Raw genomic sequence first — 23,822 nt, 5'->3', positions numbered from 1 at the left:
TGGTGGTGGGTCAGCTTCAGGAGTTTTTGGAAGATATCAAAGTGTTGGACCCCTTCCAGTCCAGTTTCTGCCCTGGTAATGGGACTGAGACGGTTCTGGTCGTCATTGTGGACGCGCTCCAGTGCCAGTTAGACGGAGGTGGCTCAGCGCTGCTGGTGTTGTTAGATCTCACCACAGCGTTCGACATGGTAGATAATGACCTTTTGTACCACTGCCAACGTTGGAGTACCTGGGACAGCCTTGCACTGGATGAACTCATTTTTCCAAGACTGGGAACAGCGGGTGATGTCGAGGGAGGAGAGTTCCAGGTGATACCCCATTGAATATGGGGTGCCGCAGGGGATGATCCTTTCCCCAAAGCTTTTTAACATCTGTATGCACCCCCTGGCCAGGCTGGTCCAGAGCTTTGGGCTGCGGATGACACCCAGTTTGTCCTTACAACGGCGGGCCAGCTGGACTCGGCCCCTGAGGCTTTCCAGCAGAGTTTAGAGGCTATGGCTGGTTGGTTGAGAACTAGCAGGTTGAAACTGAATCCAGCAAAGACGGAGGTCCTGTGGTAGGTCATGGGGAGATGATGGCCAACTTCAGTCTGCCTGTGCTGGACAGCGAGGCCTTACATCTGACCTTGCTGGTGACTAGTCTGGGGGTGATCCTGGAATCCAGGCTTTCCTTGGAGGCCCGGGTCGCTAAAACAGCCCAGACTGCATTTTACTATCTTTGCCTGGCAAGACAGTTGGCCCCTTATCTCTCCTATTTTGATATGACCACAGTGATCCATGCAGTGGTCATCACCAGATTAGATTATTGTAACTCGCTCTACACTGGCCTGCCCTTGAACCGAAGTTAAAACTCATTCAGCATGCAGCCACGAGGCTCCTAGTTGGGGCCTCAAGTAGGGACCATATTACACCTATCCTCTTCGGCCTTCATTGATTGCCTATCGGGCACCGGGTTATCTTCAAGGTATTGGTTTTAACCTTTAACTGGGCTTTCCCTAATGACCAGCCAGGTTAACAGTTATTTTGGCCTCCCAGGGGCAGGGGAGGGAATGACGCACCCTGAATTTTGTAAGTCGCCATCTGGACTTAGTTTTTAGCACTGTTTTATATTGTTTTAATTTATTTAATAAGATTTTATTGTGTCTGTTCTAAAAATGTTGCCATCCTGAACCTTTTGGGGGAAGGGCAGGATAAGAAATTTGAAAATAAATAAATAAATAAATAAAAGGTCTGGAATGTATGCTTTATGAGGAGAGAATTAGGGAGCTGGGTATGTTTAGTTTGGTGAAGAGAAAGTTAAGCAGTGACATGATAGCCATGTTTAGATATTTTAAAGGATGTCATGTTGTGAGGAAGAAAGCTTGTTGTCTGCTGCTCCAGAGACAGGGACCAGGAGTAATGGGTTCAAGGTGAAGGAAAAGAGATTTCACCTAAACATCAGGAAAAACTTCCTGACAGTAAGGGCTGTTCGACAGTGGCATGCACTACCTTGGAATGTAGTGGGATCTTCTTCTTTGGAGGTTTTTAAAGAGAGGCTGAATGGCCATTCGTCAGGAGTGGTTTGGTTGAGTGTTCCTGCATTGCAGAGGGTTAGACTTGATGGCCTTTGGGGTCTCTTCCAACTTTGTGATTCTATGAACATCATATTTCAAATGGGATGATATTATCATTCTCTACATTTAATCAAGATTACCGGGACATTTCAATCTGGATTTGGGCTTTGGTTGCAACAGAAATGGACATGGTCAATTGAATGATCTTCCATCCAGTCTCTCAACAACTTCTAGCAATTAGAGAACTTCCCATTCCTAACAATACAGATATTGGGCATCCATTCCACAGATCAATCCATCTAGCTAGTACTCTTCTGCGCTAAATTTTCAACTGGTCTCTTTTTCATTTCTTAGAAATGCCTTCCCATCCAGGACTCTCTCTTAAGGGGTGGCATGGCAAGGGATATATGCATAAGCTGGGGTGAGAGCAAGAGTTTAGCCAGGATTGGTTCTGGAAAGAATATTTTTTGGGGGGGAAAGGGACAAGATATATGGAGCCCAAATGTGGTCTTGTTAATATAAATTTAAAAAAATAAAAAGAAAGGAAATATTCTTCTTTGAAAAGAAGAGTTCTTTCTTCATACTGTAGTAGTGATCTGAGAGTTTCAGGCATAAAGGATTGAAAGAATCTCCTATTCATTTGGAAATCATTTCTTCAATTCAGTTACTGAAGGATGATAATAAACCTTTTGCCTTAGCACAAAATAAGAAAGCTTCTTAAGAGAGGAAGATTGAGGAATTCTTCAGTTTAGATAATGACAAAATAGGACATAGTAGGAGGGAAGATGTTGACAATAGTGGATTCCACTCAGCAAATGTATAACAGGTTGCAGTCGTTTTAAAGGAACCTGTTTTCCTTTTCCCCCCCGTTCACATATGTGCCCTTCACCTATGGGCAGTGATTGAAGTCCATGGAAACAATCCATGTTGCTTTCACACCTTTTCATGGAAATATATATCTCCCTCTTTTTTTTATATCCTGCAATACATGCATAGCTGTGCAGGCATGCAGAAATGAGCCCCCACAGCATATTGGCTGCACCTGAATAACTGTGCATGTTCAACACACAAAACAAAAGAAAAAGGCACCTCCCTGTAATGGCCAGGCAATAATTAACCTGCTGCTGTAAATCAGTCATACTTGCTGCCACTTTCAGAAAATGTGCTTGGGAAACTTTGTATATTGTTGAGCGCTTAGCGAATCTGCCCTCAACATGCTGGGCAACCTGTACAAAAAGGCAAGTGGGTGGATTCTCCCTGACCATGAATGGCACAGAACCTAAAGTGAAGAGTAGAAGGGAGAGAATTAAAGTGTATCCTCCCTATTGGGTTTGCGTGGGATCAGAGGTGGAGTGAGGGGAAACTGCCAGGTGCATGCGCGTGGCCTGTGCCCCTGCTGCAGCGTCAAATGCCCCTGCCCCTACCACTCCCCCTCCACAGCCTGGCCATGCCTCCACAGCTGCTCCGCCCGGGGCGTTGTGCCCCACCCCCACTCCATGGGCACTACGCCACTGCATGGGAGTGCCTCCAACCCGAGATTGTGCAAAAGGATTGCTGATTTAGCAATTTTCAAAAATCCCAGGTTGAGGAGAATAAAATGGGCCAAACTTGTTTTGGGAACAGGACCTGTGTGAAGTCCTTCCCCCAAACGCTTTATATAATGTCCTATACTCGTTATTTTTGACCTGTGCAGAATCCACCAATGTCTTGTTTAATAATTCCAACTGCACAGAGAGCTTCTTGGTTAGAGATATACAAGAGGCCTGAAGAGGCTTTGAGAAGGATAGATGATAATGTTTGCTAAGCCAAAGACTTTACAAAAATGGCTCTTTGTGTAGACAGAACCATTCTTTTATCAGATTTTTAACTGGCCATCCTGTGGTAAGTGGACCTGTGGTTTTTTGATTTTCTCTCATATATATGATCAAGATATTAGAAATCTTGTGTAGATATTTGACCTGTAAACAGCAATTTTTTTTGGGGGGGGGGGAGATCAAGATATCTGATATCCCTGTTTTATCCACATAGTGGCAGGCCTTTGTAGTTCTGATGGTCAGTTGCTCCTGCACTGCTGCCAGTCAAATCAGAACTGCTCATTCAGAGGTATCTTGCAGTGGTACAGGAAGAGGTGACAGGCAAGCTGAGACCCATCACTGCTAGCCAGGGCTGAATTGAGCTGTCCTACATTGCCTGTGCCCTTGCGACTTAGTTTGGCTTCCTCTTGGCCAGCAGCGGCCCACCAAAGTAGAAGTCCATTGGCAATATTCCTGCCCCTCATGAAAATATTATGTAATGAAGGTTCTTTTTAGTATTGCTAGTGTTTTTATCCCTTCATCTTCTCATTCCATACACTTTTTTGAACTTTTTTGGAGGGTGGCACAATAAGTCTGATTTGGTCTGATATGGTTTTATTATGCATCTTCTCTTATATAATTATGTAGATCAGCCCCATGTAATTATGATGTATCTCATACTCAGGTTCATTGCTAATACAAAATAATATGCTTTTGTATTTTGCACTAGCTGACTCACATCTAATAAGTAATTTCATCTCTCTCTTCCATTTTATTTAAAATAGTTTTACAATGTCTATGCTGTAGCCATGGTACATACTGAATTAATTATATCTTTCTTGAACTGTTCCACAATATAGTGTTCGTTAATTTTGTTCTTCTTTAGGAAATGCTGTTGAGTTAAAGATAGGTGTTGACACACCAATCATTTCAGGAGTATAATCATTGGCAACAATGTGCATTTTGGGTATCTGACAAGAAAATTTGCAATTCTGCAGGATGGAAGAGGGAAGAATTCTAAAGCTGTTCAGGTTGTTAAATGTTGCATATTTTTTATATCTTTCAGGATCTAGATTTCTCATCACATCCACGGGAGCCTTGTATATTATAGATGTACAGAATGAAGATGGATTGTATAATTATCGATGTATCACACGGCACAAATATACTGGAGAAACACGGCAGAGCAACAGTGCTAGACTTTTTGTATCAGGTATGAAATGATACTGAATAAGTCAAAAGTGTTTTTTTGTTTCTTTGCATTTTACACAAAAACTATCTTCTTGGGAAAACTTCCATATATGTTTTGCTCCAATAAGTTATTTACATGGTTATATCTTTGGAGGCACAGATCAGCATTATAGTTTCTGCAAAACACATAATTTTCTGAGCAACCTTCATTAATAAGATGCACATCCAGTAAAGGGAAAGAGAAAAAAATTGTTGCAAAGGAGGAATAGTAATTTTATTTAAAATGTGGTTGTAGTAAGTTTTTAAAAGATCTTAACAGTTGTTCTAGATGTTATGGAAGGTCCCCTGCTTACAATGAGATCATTGAAAACTCTTGCAAATGCACGGAAATACCATTGTGGTCAAATGAAATAGTCAGCACTTGTATAAAAATTTTAGAAAGTAGCCTTTTTGCTTTTTATAACTTCCTTGATTTACATTGTTAACCATGCAAACATTCTTTTAGATTTTGCTGTGCCTTTCTTAACCTGGGGAATGCATTCTATCTGGATTTCAGTGTGATTTTAAAGAGCTTTCAAGCATCTTCTAGGGATTTGAGTGTTTTGTGTCGTCAGCTTTCTTTTAACGATTTCCCTCATTTTTGTAAATTTCTTTTTTGAAACCAAATATTACAGTTTTGTACATTAAGGGTAACTTCACATTGATGGAAATGACAATTTAATAGCATTGTGTTTACTGACAAAGGCTTTCATGGCCAGAATCACTGGGGTATTGTGTCGCTTCCGGTCTGTGTGGCCGTGTTTTAGTAGCATTTTCTCGTGACATTTTGCCTGCATCTGTGGCTTCAGAGGATCCTCTGAAGATGCCAGCCACAGATACAAGTGAAACGTCAGGAGAAAATACTACTAGATCACGGCCATACAGCCTGGAAACCGCACAACACCCCATTGTGGTTACTGTTCCCAACTGGGGCAGCAACTTTGGACTCTGTTCTGAGCCCCACTCAGAATGGAGTCCAAGATCATTACACCTCTCATTGGCTCTGTGGTCAACTGATTCAGTGCATAGTCATTTACAGTGGTGTAGCCCCCATGAAGCAGGGGGGCACAATGCCCAGGGCAGAGCAGTGCAGAAGCGTGTCGTGATGTGGCATTCCAGGGGTGTTCCGGGGCAGGGGTGGGCGAAATTCTGTGGCAGGGACGCAGTGTGCCCAGGGCACGGTTTCCCCTCGCTCTGCCCCTGGTTATTTATGAGGTCTACGAATCTCATTTCTGCAGCATGTCTTGAGCACATGTTCACACAGCCAGTTTAAGGGTAGTTGAAATCTCCAAGTTTCACAATATTATCTGCTTCAGTCACCTCCTTTATTTCCTGCTCCATCTCAAGATCAGGAAAGTCAGGTTTGATCAGGTGGGTGCAGACCTGTGGGTGCAGACCTGGCATCCATGGATGTAGGTAAAGGGGGGGGGGGTTCTCGGGTTTGAAAAAAAAACCCATTTATGTCCGAAGCTCCGCCCCTTCGTTTGTGGGTTTTAAAAACATTTTACTTCTTTTTCGGTTTTTGGCCTGCAGTGGGCGCATTGTTTAGGCTAGCAGCACCAAACTTTCAGGTATTGTTTGGGGGACTCTCCTGATGATAATACCTGGGTTTTGTGAGGTTTGGTTCAGAGGGTCCAAAGTTATGGACTCCCAAAGGGGGTGCCCCCATCCTCTATTGTTTCCAATGGGAGCTAATAGAAGATGGGGGCTGCACCTTTGAGGGTCCATAACTTTGGACCCCCTGAACCAAACTTCACCAAACCTGGGTGGTATCATTAGGAGAGACTGCTAAAGATACCCTGAAAGTTTGGTGCTTCTAGCTTAACAATTGCACCCCTGACAGCAGGCACCCCCCAAATTCCCCCAGATTCTCCTTTTAAATCCACCCCCTTTGGAATGGATTTAAAGGGAGAATCTGAGGTTCTCAGTTTAGAAGAAGAAGAAGAGTTTGGATTTATATCCCCCCTTTCTCTCCTGTAGCAGACTCAAATGGGCTTACAATCTTCTTGCCCTTGCTCCCTCACAACAAACACCCTGTGAGGTGGGTGGGGCTGAGAGAGCTCCGAAAAGCTGTGACTAGCTCAAGGTAACCCAGCTGGCATGTGTTGGAGTGCACAGGCTAATCTGAATTCCCCAGATAAGCCTCCACAGCTCAAGCGGCAGAGCAGGGAATCAAACCCGGTTCCTCCAGATTAGAATGCACCTGCTCTTAACCATTATGCCGCATTGAAAGTGATGCTGTTTCAGGGTGAGGGATAATCCACCCCAAAACAGCATCACTTTCAATGTTGTTTAACTAGGGACCCCAGATTCTCCCTTTAAGGTGGATTTAAAAGGAGAATTTGAGCTCTCTAGTTTAAACACCATTGAAAGTGATGCTGTTTGGGGGTGGATTCCAGCATCACAGCGGCTGCCCGGAGCGGGGGAGGGGGGCGCAAAACTCAGATGTTGCACCAGGCTCCATTTTCCCTCTATGCCTCTGCCCAGAGGGAAGGGGCAGGGGAGGGCAGGGCAGGGCAGGGGAGTCTGCCATCCCTGACCTCGGAGAGCTGCTTTTATAAGCACTAGGCATGGAGCGGGGCTTGGGGAGGCATGGCCATGCCCTAGGGGCGGATGGGGGTGTGGCCCCACCCCCAACCCCCTCATAAAAATCTATACCTACGTCCCTGCTGGCATCACTAGATTTGTTCACCCCAACTTTTAAGTAACCCTCAGGATCCAGTAATTCCATCCATATTGCTTCTGTTGGGGAAATTCATTCCCCTGTTGTTTTCTGACTTATTTGATGTACAGCATAATGGCTCCCACAACCTAACCCTCCTTGTCCTGTCTTTAGAGCTTTTACCCATGGATGATTCTATCCCATAGATTTTCCCTACTCCATCATGTTTCTGAGATCCTCACTATATTTAAACTGTCATTTAGCATCAAGCACTCCAGCCCCACTCTTCCATCTTAGTTCAGAGATAGCTAACCATTCCCATATGAGCTAACTAGCCCTGATTCCAGTGTTTTTAGAAAAATCAGAGCAAAATAGGAGAACCTTCTTAAAATGATAGAAGGGGGATGAAAAGACAATGATGTCATGCAAATTTGCAAAAAAACCCTGTTACAGTTTGAAAGCAGTAGTGGATGAACTCATTTGTGTGGCAGCAAGCCCATAAAATAGCATAAAATATGGAGCAGATTTACATGGTTAAACATTTTTTGGCCTAAAATTGAGTACAAAACAATGTTTTAACAAATCAGATTCTTCATTAAAACATTGGTAAACTGAAACATTATGACTTCAAGGAAAAGGGCATTCCACAGGCAAGATGCCACAACTGAAAAAGCCCTGCTTCTAACCATCAAAGCTTATGAGGAAGATCTTGGCTGGTGGGACTGGACAATATGAAAGGGGTTGTCTTTCAAGTACCCAAGCCCCAAGCCATTTAGAGCTGGGCAGACCAATCTAGATGGAGGGGGAAGAATGGACTGTGAAAATGGCACAGACCCATGCCAATGCGTTTGCCCACCCTACCAGTATAAGTGCCGCTTACGCCAATGAGGAGAACAAACAGGGAGCCAGGTAAGCAGTGTGGAGCTCTAGCACCACAGCTGCGCTGGCCTCAACATGGACAGTGGTGTAGCTAACATGGGCTAGGGATATTCTTAGGGGTGGAGCTGACCTTTGTCTGCTTCCATCAAGGTTTTTTTTTAATAAATATTTTATTGAAATTTTTCAGTTACAACTTTAAAAACAACACACAGTTTTACATAGTTCAAAAATCCCCATATAACATAATTCGTTCAACAAATTGACTTTCGTTCCAACAAAACTATTACTTAATTTCAATACAAATTAAAACATAATTCTCCTTCCATGTTTTTATATTTATATATTTCTCCCTATTCATACATATAGTAAACTTAAACCATCGATTATACTTCGCTTACTAAACAAAACATGGAATCTCTTTGCAGAAAAAAATACCCCTTTCTCCAGGGGTTGTACTTACTCCTGTCCTATAGCGATAGATACTCTAGTTTCAACATCATATTTATGTACTACAACTTATAATATTGTTTGAACGGCTTCCAGATTTCTTCAAATCTTTCTACATTATCTTTCAGTCTCCAAGTTAATAAATCCAAGTCCATTATTTCTTGCATCCTTTCTTCCTGCTTCCATCAAGGTTTTGACCTGGGAATGCCCCTGGTGCAGGCCAGTGACTCATACCATGATAAAACGTGGTGTAAGTCATTATTTCCTATAGTACATTCCAGACAGCAGTGTATGTTGTGTGTGGTGGGGGTGGGGGTTGCCCCACTGTTTGCTATGCTACCTGGAGTTCCATTGGAGGTGGTGCAGTTCCATCACCATGGCGTGCCTGCCCCCAACTGGATTATGCTGTTAAAGATAAGAATCAGCACTTTGAATTATGACTGAAAAAAAGATGGATAGCAACTGCAGATCTTTCAGCACTAAGGAGGTATGATTCCTGCCTTTGATCCCTGATAGTATCTTCACTACCGTATTTTAGACCAGCTGAAGTTTTCAATGGTAGCCCCATGTACGGTGCATTGCAGTAATCTAACCTGGATGTAATCAAAGAATAGATCACCATGAGCAGATCATGTTGATCGATGAATGCCTGTGATGTATTGGTAAAAGCTGAACATGGTGATTCTGTGTATGTGAGCTGGATCAAGACTGTTGTCTGAGAATCTGAGAATCCAGAATCAGCTCATGTTATGAATTCATTTGTTTATGATATTTCTATTTCTTCAGAGTCTTGCTCAAGGTGGATTACAATTATAACCACTTCACAATATTTAAAGCACGCTATTATGTTCCAAAGGATGAGTCAATAAAATGATGGAAAAGCATTCTTCCTTTGTATTTAGATGGCATGAGATAGTTTGCAGGAGAGACATTTTTCTGAAGATGACTTACCTGGTGTTCACAAATTTGACTGACCTTAATTGCCAGTTGGCCAATCTTGCCATATTCCCCTCAGCGATGAGTAGAATCATCTCTGATCTCATGCTGCACCTGTGAGACACTCCGGAGCACAGGATGTGGTTTGAGATGATTCCACCTCTGCCTTTCTCCCAAATCTGAACTCACAAGGGCTTTAATTAATTTGTTTTGCACTATGTTTGGCAGGCATAACTTGAAGGAGTTTGGAAGGAAGAGGGGGATTATACCAGTAGTTGTAGTGTACTTTAAAGTCATTCCAGGAATCTCAAAAGTGTAGTACGGCATGGACAAATCCAAGTGCATCTCCTGGACTTGGACCTGGCAGTGGGATGTTATGCTTGAGGTTCACCATGCTTCTCAGGTTGGGAGGGATTCCTCCTCTCTCTGCTCCAAGCTCAGGAGGAACACTGCGACACACATACATACCTGTATCTTTCTATATCTATCTGTCTAATTTGTTGTTCTCTTTAATTATCCAGAACAGTTAATAGAGAAAAATGTTTCAGTCTGGTTAAACATTTGTTTCGGGCATAAAGGACATATTTTATTTAATATGTATTTAACGTATTCCTTTCCAAGGAGGTCAGATCCAGTGGTAACCAGTGGGAGCATTTGAGCAGCAGGGAGAGCCATTGCTATGACATTTCTAGTTCCCCCCTGGAAGAGATGTCACAATGCTGTAGGAATTTGCTCATCTCTATAGAAATGTGTGAGTTCCTTGAGGACTGTGATGTTATTTGTGGGTGTAAAATAGAAGGGACATTCCAACTCATCACACTCAACTCCCTCTCCCACTGGTGTGAAGAGTCCTGATATGGGAGTTTTATTGCTTCCTCTGGGAGAATAGCAAGTCTACTGTGAGCTAGGTTAGACACTGAAAGTCTGGCCTAGGGTGTCCCAGTTAGTTTCATTGCAAGTGAGGATTGGAAACTGGGATTTCCCCAGGCCCGTTCCACACTCTCTGCACCACACTGATTCACACATGGCGCATGCCCTGGTGACATCTAAAGTAAATTATGCAATGTCCTGTCTTTGGGGCTGCTCTTGAAAAGCAGTTCAGGAACTTCAATTGGTAGAGGATGCTGCAACCAGGAAGTTGATCAGACTGAATCATAGGGACTATATTATTCCAATTAGATCAGTCTTCACTGATTTCCAATTTGTTTCTGCACCCAATTTTAAGATGCTGGTGCTGTACTTAAAAGCCTTATATAGATGCTCCCACCTTTTGGCAGTCCATCAGTGATCCCCTCTTCCAGCCTGTTTTTCAATTATTGTTTTGTGGTGTATATAAATGTGAGTATTGATTTTAATTGTTTTATTTGTTAGCCACAATAATGGCCCTAATGGGACAGAAAGACAGATACAAATTTGGTAAATAAATACATATTAAATAATTATATCTGTATTCCTTTCTAGACCCAGCAAATTCTGCTCCATCTATTCTGGATGGGTTTGAACACCGTAAAGCCATGGCAGGACAGCGAGTGGAGCTGCCTTGCAAAGCATCTGGACACCCAGCACCAAAGTACCGTTGGCTGAAAGACAACGTTCCCTGGGAGCCTGACAGCAGGTTCCGGCTTACTGTGATGGGCCTGCTGATAGAAAACACCCGCTCTTCAGACTCAGGCAACTATGTGTGCGAAGTCTGGAACAATTATGGTACAGCTGAGGTGATAGGCCGCTTACATGTAAAACGTAAGTGCATCAGCAAATACTCAAATATGTCACAAAGTGACACAGAATATATGTTCTTATAGTGGACCTGCATGTAGAATGTCTGTTTTGTTTAAGAGAAAAACTTGAAATATTTGACATCAGGGACTTAATTCATAACATACAAAATGTAAATAAAACCACTGTATTGTCCATGTGTGAATAAAGCAAACAAAAGAGAAGACTAAATTTATAGAAAATGATGTGAGCACTTCTGACGCTGTGACAAAGGAAGCTAACCGTGTAATTTTTTGAATCCATTCCCTAACCACACAACTTGCATGAATCATCCAGGCCTAGTGATAACCACCTCACAACTCATTGCTGTTTAACAGAAGCCACTGCATGAAATCCTGTGTGGTATATTGGTAAGAGTATCAGTCTAGGATCTCCGAAACCCAGGTTTGAATCCCCACTCTTATCATAAATGGGTGATCTTGGACCAACCACTCTCTGTCGCCACTCATTCTACCTCTCAGGGAGGTAGAGGTATGAGCATAAAATGGAATGATATAAAGTGCTTTGGATCCCCACTGGGAAAGAAGGCATGGTATAAATATGTAAATATATAAAGCTGAACATGAGGGGGGCAGATAAACGGTTGGCTGGTGGGTGGGGAGAGAAGGAAGCAGGAAGGAGGCTGCCAGGAGGGGGGAAATAGTGTGGGGAAAGGCACATAAGGAGAAATGTGGTGTCCCTGTCAAATCCTTGTGGGTTCCCCATAATTCAACTGGACCTGGCTGTGCAGCCGGCACTGTAGAACTGAAGCATAATTTTCCCAGGTTGAGGTTCCTGGGGCAAGGCAGAGGTGTAGATAAAGGTAGGCTGGCTGGTGAGTGGGAAGGACTGAAGTAATCAGGAAAAGAGGAGAGGTTATAATGGGGTTATGAAAGGAAAAAATAAAATGCCAAGAAGGGGGAAATGAGATGTCCCCTGCAAGTTTTTCCAGGTCCCCCTCTTGTTGTATCATTTTACCAATAATAAAGTGCTAAGGGATGGAATGTCTGGTGCCGAACCCTCCACAAATTAGAAAACAGGCCTGCTCACTTACTGGTGGAGGGTTCGTCCATCCCTGCCCCAGAACAAAAGCGCCTTGCCGCTGTTGCTCCAGGGCTCCAAAAGCTTCCTTGCCCTCCTCCCCAACATGCCCTCCCAGCCTCTCCCGCCCCCACCCCAGGGTAGTGACACCTTGCCTCCACTGCTCCAGGGCTCCAAAAGCCCCCTTGCCCTCCCTTCTAGAACATCTAAGCAGTCAAACATTATAAAGCCTAATTAAGATGTGTGCCAGTGCCTGAAAACTGAAATCTGAAATATTCCCTTCGGGAATGAGGCGGCCTATAAATTTAATAAATAAATAAATATATTTATCTCCTGCTTATGTAACCTCAGCTTGTGGGTTCTGTGGGGCAGTACTTGGAAGGAGTTGCAAAGAACCAAATTTAAACAAAACAGTTTACTTTACTTAACAAATAACACTATTAAAACATTTAACATTTACACTTTGCAGTCCTGTTAAGTTTGCATTTTCAAGTCCTTATTTACAGTCTACTGATATTGCCAAGTCCAATTCTTCTTTGCTGGTGGTTGGTTTTGAAGACTTCTGAGGCTTGGTGAATGGGCTTCAAGATGATGAAGGTTCCCAGAAAACTCTCACCATTTACATACACAAAAACCCTTAAACAAGGTGTTAAGGGCTTAATAAAATCAATCAAGGTCCCAGCCTGGTAGTCTCGCTTCCTCCAACCTCATGAGTTCTGCAGCATTCTACTTCATTTCAGACTCCACCCCTTTCTGGGTCATCCCATTCTGACACAGGGGTTACACTTACTTTCCATCCCTTTGTTTAATAAATTTTACTGCTCTTTATTCTTTGGTACCTTGATAAAGGGGATTTGCCACATGTTAAACAAAAGGTGGCTTTCACCTTCTGTGGAGATATAGGGCTGAGCAATAGAGTTATAAAGAGTTATAAAGCACTTCACACTACCATGAAGGGGTTCATCACAACAACTAATGATATACTGTTCCTGGCTGACAGATTATTTGGGATGGGCTTTGTTCTGTGCATCATCACCAACGTAAGGGAAGAAGGCCTTTTACATGATGGAGTCCTAGTTATGGAATTTCTTTTAGTTGGGGTTTACCAGTTGCCTGACCTTGCTAGTTTTAGGCACCAGTCTTAAGATTTTCTTTTCCATCCAGACGTCTGAGATTTTGAGTGAACTTGGACTGTAACTATTTACTTCTACATTTGTTAATTTGAGCAGTTTTTGACTTGCTTATTGTGTAAAATGAGGCAATTATCAGAATTACCTATACATTTGTAAAATACCAACTTTCACATTGTAGGATGAAAGAATGTTTTAATTGGTCAGTGGTGGTTGAAGTACTAATACTGGCCCAGAGTGTCTCTTTGCAGTGTGATCATGTTTATGGCACTTGTACCAGTGTTATGGTGGGATTTATGGCTTTAAACACATGGAAGGGAGAAGCAGATCTCTAATAATTTGGGACGTGCTGTGGGAATGGCAAGTATAGGTAAAGGAAAGGGATGACTGTTTGCTGAGGCTAGAAAATGTTGAGGGGCCAGTCAATATCCCTGTCCTTTATTGACTGCTGCAAACATCATAAAACATGATGCCATTTGGAAAACAATGGGTGTCTGTATGGCTACTGCCCCAAGTTCACATGGAGAAAATCACTGCTTCCTTCCTTGTACTTGCTTTGGTTCCTGCTATCATTCCACCTATCAGTGTGCAGTTGTGGGTTATGATCCCCTAATCATACCATCATAAAGATCCCATGTGCAGATTTTATTTTTAAAAGAAATAGAGAGAGACGCTGTCTGAAAGTAATAGCATTGGCCCTAAAAACTTCCCCTGCCTTACCTCAGATATTTTGAGGGTGGATATAATGATCCATCATAAGGAATGTCAAGGGGCCAAACATTTAAGAGATTTCACATGTTTACAGTGCAAATAATACTAGGAATTGCCACTAACAGCCTCTTGTTCAAGTACACACAAAAATTAGGAAGTGGCACAAGTTTTAGCAACTTTGTGATACATGTCAATTGTGTATTTGAATCATTGTAATATTAACTCATCTAGTGCTCTCACTCTGAAGTTAAATTTCTTATCCATTCTCTCTTTTTTGTGTAGAGCCTCTCAAAGTCACCATCAGTCCACGGAAAGTTAAGAGCAGTGTGGGTAGTCAAGTGTCCTTGTCCTGCAGTGTGGCTGGAACTGAGGACCCTGAACTCTTCTGGTACCGGAATGGTGAAATCATCAATCCTGGAAATAATGTGAGGATCATTGGGGTCAATCATGAGACCCTTATTATGGATGGAATGGCCAAAAGCGATGGTGGGGCGTACCAGTGTTTTGTACGCAAGGACAAGATGTCTGCACAAGACTATGTTCAGGTGGTGCTAGAAGGTCAGTCATTGCCTATTGAGAGTATGCTGTGTACTATGAAGCACTCTGCCTAAAATGTGCATTATGTTCATACATAGATTAATCAAATCTTGGAAGTCACAAGGCTGTTCGGAGGATAAAATGGAAGAGAGGAGAATACTGTAAGCCTCTTTAGGTCCCCACTGGAGAGAATGAAGGATATAAATAAAAAAGTAAACAGAGTGGAAGGATAGGGGCATCTGATCCAGGCAGAGCCTGAACAAGTATGGAAAACTGGCCTCAAAAGTTATATGATACATTCATGGCTATTAAAATAATGCTTACGTTATATAGTAGTGGAGGATGAAAAGCAGAGGTGTGTTCTAGGTAGAGGTGAAGTTTCAGCATGTTAATTAATTCATTTATTAAACAGAATTACCCCCTTCTAAGTCCATTGACTTTGATTGGCTTATGTTTATGACTGCATAGTCAATGAGGGCAGCAAGCTAGGTAGTATGGCATCTTGCAACTGACTGTATCTATACCCTAACTCAGTAAAATTACACTGAGTAGCCACATTTTGCTGCATTACTCTTGTCGGGTACACATTCATTCTGAATACGACCCAGATTTTCCAGTCAATTCTTGCAGACTCAGGCCAGCAGTTTTTTACCTGTAATTTCTTAGCCTGTTACATGTGAAAAGTTCTGCAGGAAGGTATAGTGGTCTTCTGGGAATATATGTGAAGACCTAGCAATAAAATCTGCCCTACACATAAAACAGAATGAGAGGGAATAAACAAAAAATTGCATCTGTGCTAACAAATGCATTTCCCAAGACAGAGAGTGAAACCCTAGTGTTCAGCTATGTATGTTTCATCAATTATGGATAGATGGGATATCTATTAAAGAAATGGCAACCATAATAAGCAACTGGCTCACGGTTCCACATAGTAATCAAGTAAGAAAATAAATCAATTTGTCTAGAGCAAATGAGGCTATAGTGCAGGCCTGACCTGGCCACTATTTTTAGAGTAGTTATAGAAAAAAACAAAACAAAGAGATTACCTGTGACTAAGAAAGCCTAAAGAGCAAATTGATAATCTGTAATGATGCTGAGAGAGTGCAGGTTATCAGAGAATGACAGCAAGAAAAATGTCAAAGACACTCAGGTCTCACTGGGAAAATAATGTCTGCTTTCATCTCCAAAAAGCCTGTCACTTGAATTTAAGGGAGGATGGGGGGCGGGGGCAAGGTGCAGACTGAGCACATTCACTGATTTATTTGTCATGTGTCAGTTTCTATTCAGGATAAAAAGCCTGTAGCTTTTTTGTTTTCTACGAGATGACTGTGCTAATGCATAGGAAGAGAGTGAGAAATGATTAGGAGACAGTCATTCAATATATATATATATATATATACACACACACACACACACAGCTTCAATTATACATTAAGATTAGACCAAAATGTGAATGGGCAACAGACTGAATGGATAGATATCAGATTGAATGCCCCTGCTAGTATATTTACCTGTTTTAATATCCAGTAAACGCTGAAACATCAAAGGCTCTCATGGATTGTGCAGAGCTGACATTGTTTCCACCTGCTGGTACCATATCACTATTTCTACTGAATGGTGGGTTCTTCTGAAATGCAATAAGTGTAGCAAAGTATGTGACTTCTGTGTACTCTTGAGCTGAACAAGCAATTTCGCAGACTTCTTGATTGTAGGCCTAAGCCTTAATAGAATATGTGGACCACGCTTGGGTATTCAAAGAGGATTTTGAGCATTTTATATATATGACACTGCTGTCATTCTGCACTTGATTTTCTGCGGAATATGTGTTATTTCGCATTGAAACTAGACTAATTGTGTATGGGGGTAGAGAAGGGCACATTTTCTTGTATTAAATTAATCTCCCTACTGCAATTCACCAGTCCACCGCCAAAGTGGCACCCTTTCTTTCTACTCTAGCTGCACCTTCCCTGCTGATGTACTCTTCCCTGCCATTTAAGTTTGAGGAGCCTCTCTGAGTGACCTGCACAACACAGTACAAATGGCAATGGCACTATGTGCATGAGGGAGGGAGGCTACAACACCAGGAGGCATGATGGTTATGTATACATTGTGCAAAACTGTCTGACTTTCTCTGGGCATAGTTCTGGTCATTGCAGATACTTACTGGTAAGCCATCTGTGAATGAAACCTTTCTGTTCCTAATTAATGAATTTAATTTCTTTAAGATAAGAACATCACTCACACGCAATAAAATTGCTGTGAGGAATGCTGGTGTTAGGCTGTTGTTTCCTTTAGAAAACATAAAAATGCAGAGGTGATGCTTAAATGAACATTGCATCTTTCACCACCTCCGTGCAAGATCTCCCCTCTTCCCCAGCCAGCCAGGCGACCTCCGTGCAAGAGAGGAGCCCCAGCCAGCACCCCCCATACGAGAGCTGCAGGCTGGGGCACTCCTCTTCATTTTAAATGTCAAAAATTATTTGCAGCTTCATGTGTTTTCTTTTCCGTGGAAAATGGGTCCAAATGGCTCTTTGGGTTTTAAAGGTTGCTGACCCCTGCTATAGAATGAACCCCTTGTTGTTATCATGTTTAGTGTGGCTCTCAGAACTTCTTAAGCATATCAATATATTTGCATAGAATGCATGGATTTTTGGCTGTATTATTTGCATATTAATAGCAATTCCGCATTTATGAGAGACCTGACTTTCCTCTGTACCAGCCACAAATTCTGAAGGAGGATGGGACTCTATAATTGATGGGTGGGAAACAATCACAGGATACTATATGTACATGGATGGTGTTTGTTTAAATTTGTTTATAGTGAGGCTCAGTATGTTCTGCAAAAATCTTGCATTGAGTTGAAGTTAAAACATTCATCCTTTCTCCATCAGCCCATCTAATTTTGTCATGCAAGATCCATGAGAGAACCTAGCAGGATATTTTTCATAGGTCAAATTGACTGAGGAAAGTAAGGAAGAATGTTTTAACTGAGGAATGGTAGGAAATAACTGGAATGAGTGAAACTGAGAAACTGTGTCACAAAGGAAAGAAACTTGATTTAAGACCCAAAGGAGATGTAACAGTGTTATGTGTCTTCTTGCTTTTTTATTAAAGTATTATTTCACATTTTTAAAAGATGCATTGAGACCCTGAAACTATTTTTTTTCATCAGTTGTTCTTTCTTGAGTCATCAGTACTGGAGGGGTGCTCCCCTAATGTTTGGCTCATATATTTCTCCTACATATGCATTTGTTTACTTTTTCTTCTTCTTCTACAGATGGAACTCCCAAGATAATTTCTGCCTTCAGTGAGAAAGTAGTAAGTCCAGGAGAGGGTGTTTCTTTGATGTGCAGTGTAAAAGGAACTCCTCTTCCCACAATCACATGGACATTAGATGAAGATCCCATCCTAAAAGATGGCTCCCATCGGATCAGCCAGATCATCACCTCTGAGGGGAATGTGGTCAGCTATCTTAATATCTCCAGCACTCAGGTCCGAGATGGCGGGGTCTATCGTTGTACTGCCAACAACTCTGCTGGAGTCGTCCTGTACCAGGCTCGAATAAACGTAAGAGGTGCTTGTCAAATCAGCTCCTCCAAACAAACAAACAAACAAACAACAACCTCATTGTAGTAAAGTCAAGGTTGACTGCATGCTATGAGCTTTACCGTGGAATGCTAAGAATGATGTCATTTTATGTTCACTCCATTTTCCTCCACAGTCTCATGTAGAAACTATGTTATGACACTCAGCATATTATGTAGCTGTACTAATCAATTCAGCTGTGTGTTCTAAAATATATACAGAATTTTTGTTTTGCTTGCATGTCTCTTTTTCCATTGGAATTCCTTCATCCATTGCAGTTCCCCATGTCCAAGATATTTCAGCATAGAGTTATAGTTTGGCACAGTACTCATCCTGTTGGTGTATACATAATTCAAAGTAAACATTAACTTGCTCAGTAATCTCATAAGTACCAGACTACTGATTCAGGCTAGGGTTCTCCCCCCCCCCCCCCCCCATATCTGACATTAATTAAATCCTCACCAGCCTTTAATTTGTAATTCAGCTCAGATTTTTATCACACAAGTGTTCCAGTGATGCAAGCGCATAGCAAAGCAGTTAATTAGTGTGACTGCTGTAGGGCTAGAGAAAAACTTAAAAGACAAAATGATTAGAAAGACCCCTTAAGTAGCTCTTTGAAGTAAAAACTGTGACAGAATGATTTCTAATAGCAAAAAGATTTGTAAATTTAAAAGAAATTAATATTTCCTCGACTAAATACACACTTAAATTATTTTTCAAGAGTTTTGTTTTGCCTTTACAGGGCCTGCCAGCATTCGACCAATGAAAAATATTACAGCAATAGCTGGGCGGGACACCTTAATTCACTGTCGGGTCATTGGCTACCCATATTACTCTATCAAGTGGTACAAGAATTCTAATCTGCTTCCTTTTAACCATCGTCAAGTAGCCTTTGAAAACAATGGAACGCTGAAGCTCTCAGATGTACAGAAGGAAGTGGATGAGGGCGAATATACATGCAATGTTCTCGTTCAACCCCAGCTATCCACCAGCCAGAGTGTACATGTGACTGTAAAAGGTAATGCTCCCATGGAAAATAATGCTTGTATAAGTGGGTGTCAGAAATCAGAGATCTACGGTCTTATTCCCCACTGAGGTTATTGTCCCCAGGAACACACATTTCTAAGGAAACATACTGTGAATTGGCTCGTCCTCAGATCAGCAAGTGATTTCCCAACAGTAATTCCTGCTTATGACATTAAGAAGCATGTTGTGATCACATGCATTTTTCTGGGAAGCTGCAGTTGTATCTGGGAAATTAGAAATGGCAGATCAAGTGCTATTTATTTATTTCAATTAGAAGGGTGGCATACAAATCAAATATGATGATGAAGATGGTGATATCATGACTTGAAAATTGAGATTCAGCAACTATGTCACAAACCAGCTGAGGTCTTCCCAGTGGTCATCAACACCCTGGGTGCCATTCCAAAAACACTAGGATGGCACTTTAAACATCTTCAAGTCGTTAAAATCAACATCTGGCAGATTCAGAGGGCAGCCCTGGTGCGGATACATTACAGCATCCTAGGCTTCTGGGTGAGGCTCAAATTGTAATGAAAAGTCAACAACAACCAGCTAAAGAGCTGGCAGCTGTGATATTGAACTGATAATAATAATGGCTCCGCACGAATACTACGCCGACAATTACAATGTTTTAGGTCTCTGGGTGAGGCTTGAATTGTAATGAAAGGCCAACAACCATCTAAAGAACTGGCAGCTGTGATATTAAACAAAATAATATTTTTCCCCTTCTGGGATCCAAAATGGCTCACATCATTTCCTGTCTTCCATTTTATTATTTTGGATATATGTACAACTGAAGTAGATCAAGCCACTAAGCATGGAGCCCTTTGGGCTTAGTCAGCTGGCTCTAAAGATTCTGAGCTCTGAAATGGTTTCAAAAGCTTTACATTCCAATAGAGAACCAGTAAAGTTTGGAAGTTTGATGTGAAATTCATCTATGTTCTTACTTATATATTGAACACTATAAATAACGATCCTGCTATTTTAGACTGCACCTTTAAATATTACAGGTTTTTCTGTAGAGTGCCCTACATCACTGACATCAAAGAGAGGAGAAAAATTATACTGCTTAGGAAAAGTTTGATTCTTTGTTTTTTAGCAGCTGGCATCTTAATATTAGAAGCCTGTCTATGACTTAGCCCAAATTAAATGTGGATCCACCTATTGGCTAGTTGGTGTCTTTCCTCCCTATGATTTTAAAGAAAGTTAACACATTCAAACTTCTTCAAATATGCCTTTGTTCCATCTTTTTTTTCTCTTTTTCTATCAGTACCACCTTTTATCCAGCCTTTTGAGAGTCAGAGGTTTTCCATTGGACAGAGAGTCTTCATACCATGCGTTGTGGTCTCAGGGGATTTGCCAATCACAATCACTTGGCAGAAAGATGGCAGGCCAATCCCAGCCAGCCTTGGTGTAACCATTGACAACATTGACTTCACCAGCTCCTTAAGGATTTCTAATCTTTCCCTCATGCACAATGGGAATTATACCTGTATAGCTCGAAATGATGCAGCAGCCGTGGAGCACCAAAGCCAATTAATTGTAAGAGGTAAGTGGATGTAATTAGCTTGCATGGCATCAATTAGATGGAAGCCAACAGCATTTTCAAATAACATCTATTTGATGGGAGATAGACACTCTTGGAATATAGACTAATCCTTCTTCTGTCACAGAGTACACAACACAATAATAAAAAAGTGTACTGGCGAAGGAGGCTGAGTATGTTGCATCAAGAAATGTTTCCATGTACAGCTGGAAGACACAGGATTTTATGAAAACATTTTAAAATGCTATTCTTCAAGTGCAAAGCGTTTGAAAAACTGTAGGCTTTATAGCATTTTAGTTTTGAGTCTGTCAATTTTTAATGTAGAATGTCAAAATTATGCAGTATTTTATTGTGAGTGTTATTAATGTGTATGTGTGTAAAGTGCCATCAAATCCCAGCTGACTTATGGGAACCCCATCAAGCGGGTTTCAAATCAAGTGAGAAGCAGAGGTGGTTTGGCGTTGCCTACAGAATCTTCCTCTGTTGTCTCCCATACAAGCACTGACCCTGCTTAGCTTCTGAAATCTGTTGAGATCAAGCTATACGATGCCACCTTCCCTCCCACTTGCATTTCTAATTATAATGAATTTAACAGTACCAAAATAAAAGGTTTTTTAGGCCCATATCTTCAATCATTTTTGGGCTTACTAGGAAATGCCAGAGATTCTTGAACCAGTGAGTCTGACGACCAGATCAAGCGTTTACTCCTGCACTGTTCTGGCAGTTTGTCAAATAAAGGAAATGCCCTCCCAGTTCTGTTCTGCACTAAGTGCCACCAGGGCAGCTGGCTGGAGTGCAGTACTGCAGCTACTAGTTCTCCAAGTACCAGCTGGCATGAGAAGGACTCACAAGGTTGTTTCTGGTCTTGTAAATCATCACATCTGATCTGGCTTTTTAATCTCAGAAACTTGTTGCTTGAGTATAGCTGTTCTCAGATCCTCAGTTTCAGAGCCAACACACTGTTCTGAGTTGAGACAGTGATGTAGAGGGAATGGAAGGAGAAGGGGAAAGAACCTGGGTCTCACTGTGCATGTGTTGGTTAATGCACTTTACTTTGTAGTACTCTGTTGGGCTCAAGCACTCTCTGGTAGAATTACCAGCACTGGGGGAATGCCTTAAAAAATGCAGGAGTACTTGTCTAGCCATTCTCAAGTAAACTGGGAACCTGAGAGGGTACTTGACATGTGCTGCTGTTGTGCACTCCCTTCCCATATCCTAGCATAAGGGATCTGTTTTTAGACAAACACAAACTTCAAATATCTTCTGAGTTCAAATAGTGAGAGAAGACAGGAACTCTGTATAAATCTTTATTGAACATATAAATGACAAAGAAAAAAATCAGGAAAATGTAGGCAGACTGAAAAAGCAGTACAATACACTTGATTTTGCAAATACTCTTTGTCAATATAACTGGATAAATGCAGGACCGTGGAACATTTGGAGAATAAGCAAACAATTGGCAAATTAAACAATTATGTGTAGAAGTGATTCCTTTTAAAATCAGATGTTTCCTCCTATACTACTCCCAGAGTTGGAAAGCCTCCCTTCCTTGTGCTTCCATGTTTCCAGAGGGAGAAAATGGGGGAAGAAGAGATTAGGAGGAAGAATGGGCACAGGAACAAGAGTGACTGAGCTAGACTTGAAAAGGGAAAAGGCAGATGGAACAGAAAGCAGGAAAATTGGGGGACAAGGGGCAGATTAGAGTAGTAAGGCAATAAATTGCATATTTCAGCTTGTCCTGCAGCTTGAATGTAGCCTCAGAGTTCCAAAGGAACTCCAAGGGAACAATCAAATTAAGAATTTCCTTATCCTGGGGAAGTGGCAGAGGAGCAGTTCTGGGGATGGGACTGAATATACTATACCACTATGCCCTATCTTACATCTTAAAATGATGAAGGAACTGTCTGGGGTAGCGGTATGCACTTCAAAAATTGCTGTTTTGATTTTGGTTCAGGTTGTTTTGTAGGGCATGCTTTCCGCTGTATGGTAATTGCAGGGGATGTTTTTAAAATAATTATTCTCTGGCACAATTTTCTGCTCCAGGATTTTGGCATCCCCCTTGCCTGAAAGAAAGAAAGAAAGAAAGAAAGAAAGAAAGAAAGAAAGAAAGAAAGAAAGAAAGAAAGAAAGAAAGAAAGAAAGAAAGAAAGAGAGAGAGAGAGAGAGAGAGAGAGAGAGAGAGAGAGAGAGAGAGAGAGAGGTTATCTAAAATTAAAATGGAAAGTTTTGAAGCAGGTGCTCTACAATTGAACCAAATCCTCTCTCCATAATTCTCCTCCATACCAAAAATGATTCTTTCACTGAAAACTAGCATGCGCCACATAAAGATTGAAGTCAAATTGTAATTTCATACATAATTTCCCCCTGCCCCCATCCACGTGCTTCACCTCCCCCCCCCCCTTAGTGGCCTGTTCTGGACTAGATGATGAGTGGGGTATGTGGAACACATGGACGAGGGGGAGAGGAGGAAATGAATTTTACTTAGCTCTTTATGTGGAATAGAGTATAGGCAAGAATATGTGTCCCTGGCATTCTACTTATGAGAACATTTTCTGTGGAGGATGTAGGGATGCACTGCTGACCCAGCAGCACCGTAAGTAGAGCGCCGGCACACCGGGCGCCTTGGCTGCCTACTTCTTGGTCGCGATCAGCTTCCCCACCCCTCATCCCCCCGATGAGTCACAGGTCATGAACTACCTGGCTCACAACCACCGGGTGTCCCGGACAAAGGGACAATGGCCTTGCCCCCAGGTGAGGATTAGGCCCAGACTGGCCCGATGTTCTCTCCAAGCATCGTAGCAGCCAGGTGAGATCATGCATCGATCACATGATGATCTCTCTCTCTCAGTCCCCCCGCTCTCCTCGCTCTCCCCGAATTTCGCTGTTCCGCCTCTTCTACACTCGCCAGAATCAATCATGCAATAAAGGTGCCAGGAACCAGCATAGCAGAGTCAGTCGCCGGGAACGGACGGACACTCCAAGCCCCGCGTTA

General features: G+C 42.0%; 1 protein-coding gene across 5 annotated transcripts in view; it reads left to right on the top strand.

The window, feature by feature from the left end:
* Positions 1–23,822, top strand: part of DSCAM (DS cell adhesion molecule) — a 485,873-nt gene that overhangs the window by 247,497 nt on the left and 214,554 nt on the right. For 3 of the 5 annotated variants that reach the window (XM_048495233.1, XM_048495231.1, XM_048495232.1), the window contains 6 exons: positions 4,412–4,558; positions 10,961–11,239; positions 14,419–14,694; positions 17,951–18,247; positions 19,001–19,276; positions 20,555–20,833. In XM_048495233.1, coding sequence (XP_048351190.1) covers positions 11,014–11,239; positions 14,419–14,694; positions 17,951–18,247; positions 19,001–19,276; positions 20,555–20,833 — 1,354 coding nt within the window. In that variant the 5' untranslated portion in view covers positions 4,412–4,558; positions 10,961–11,013. Of the gene's footprint in view, positions 1–4,411; positions 4,559–10,960; positions 11,240–14,418; positions 14,695–16,820; positions 16,840–17,950; positions 18,248–19,000; positions 19,277–20,554; positions 20,834–23,822 lie in introns of those variants that run through there. The other 2 variants (XM_048495234.1, XM_048495236.1) reach the window with 2 other exon arrangements.

Source organism: Sphaerodactylus townsendi, linkage group LG04 (assembly GCF_021028975.2).
Source record: "Sphaerodactylus townsendi isolate TG3544 linkage group LG04, MPM_Stown_v2.3, whole genome shotgun sequence".
Taxonomy (NCBI): Eukaryota; Metazoa; Chordata; class Lepidosauria; order Squamata; family Sphaerodactylidae; genus Sphaerodactylus; species Sphaerodactylus townsendi.
Note: the sequence above shows the minus strand (reverse complement) of the source record. Positions and strands in the feature narration are given on the sequence as shown.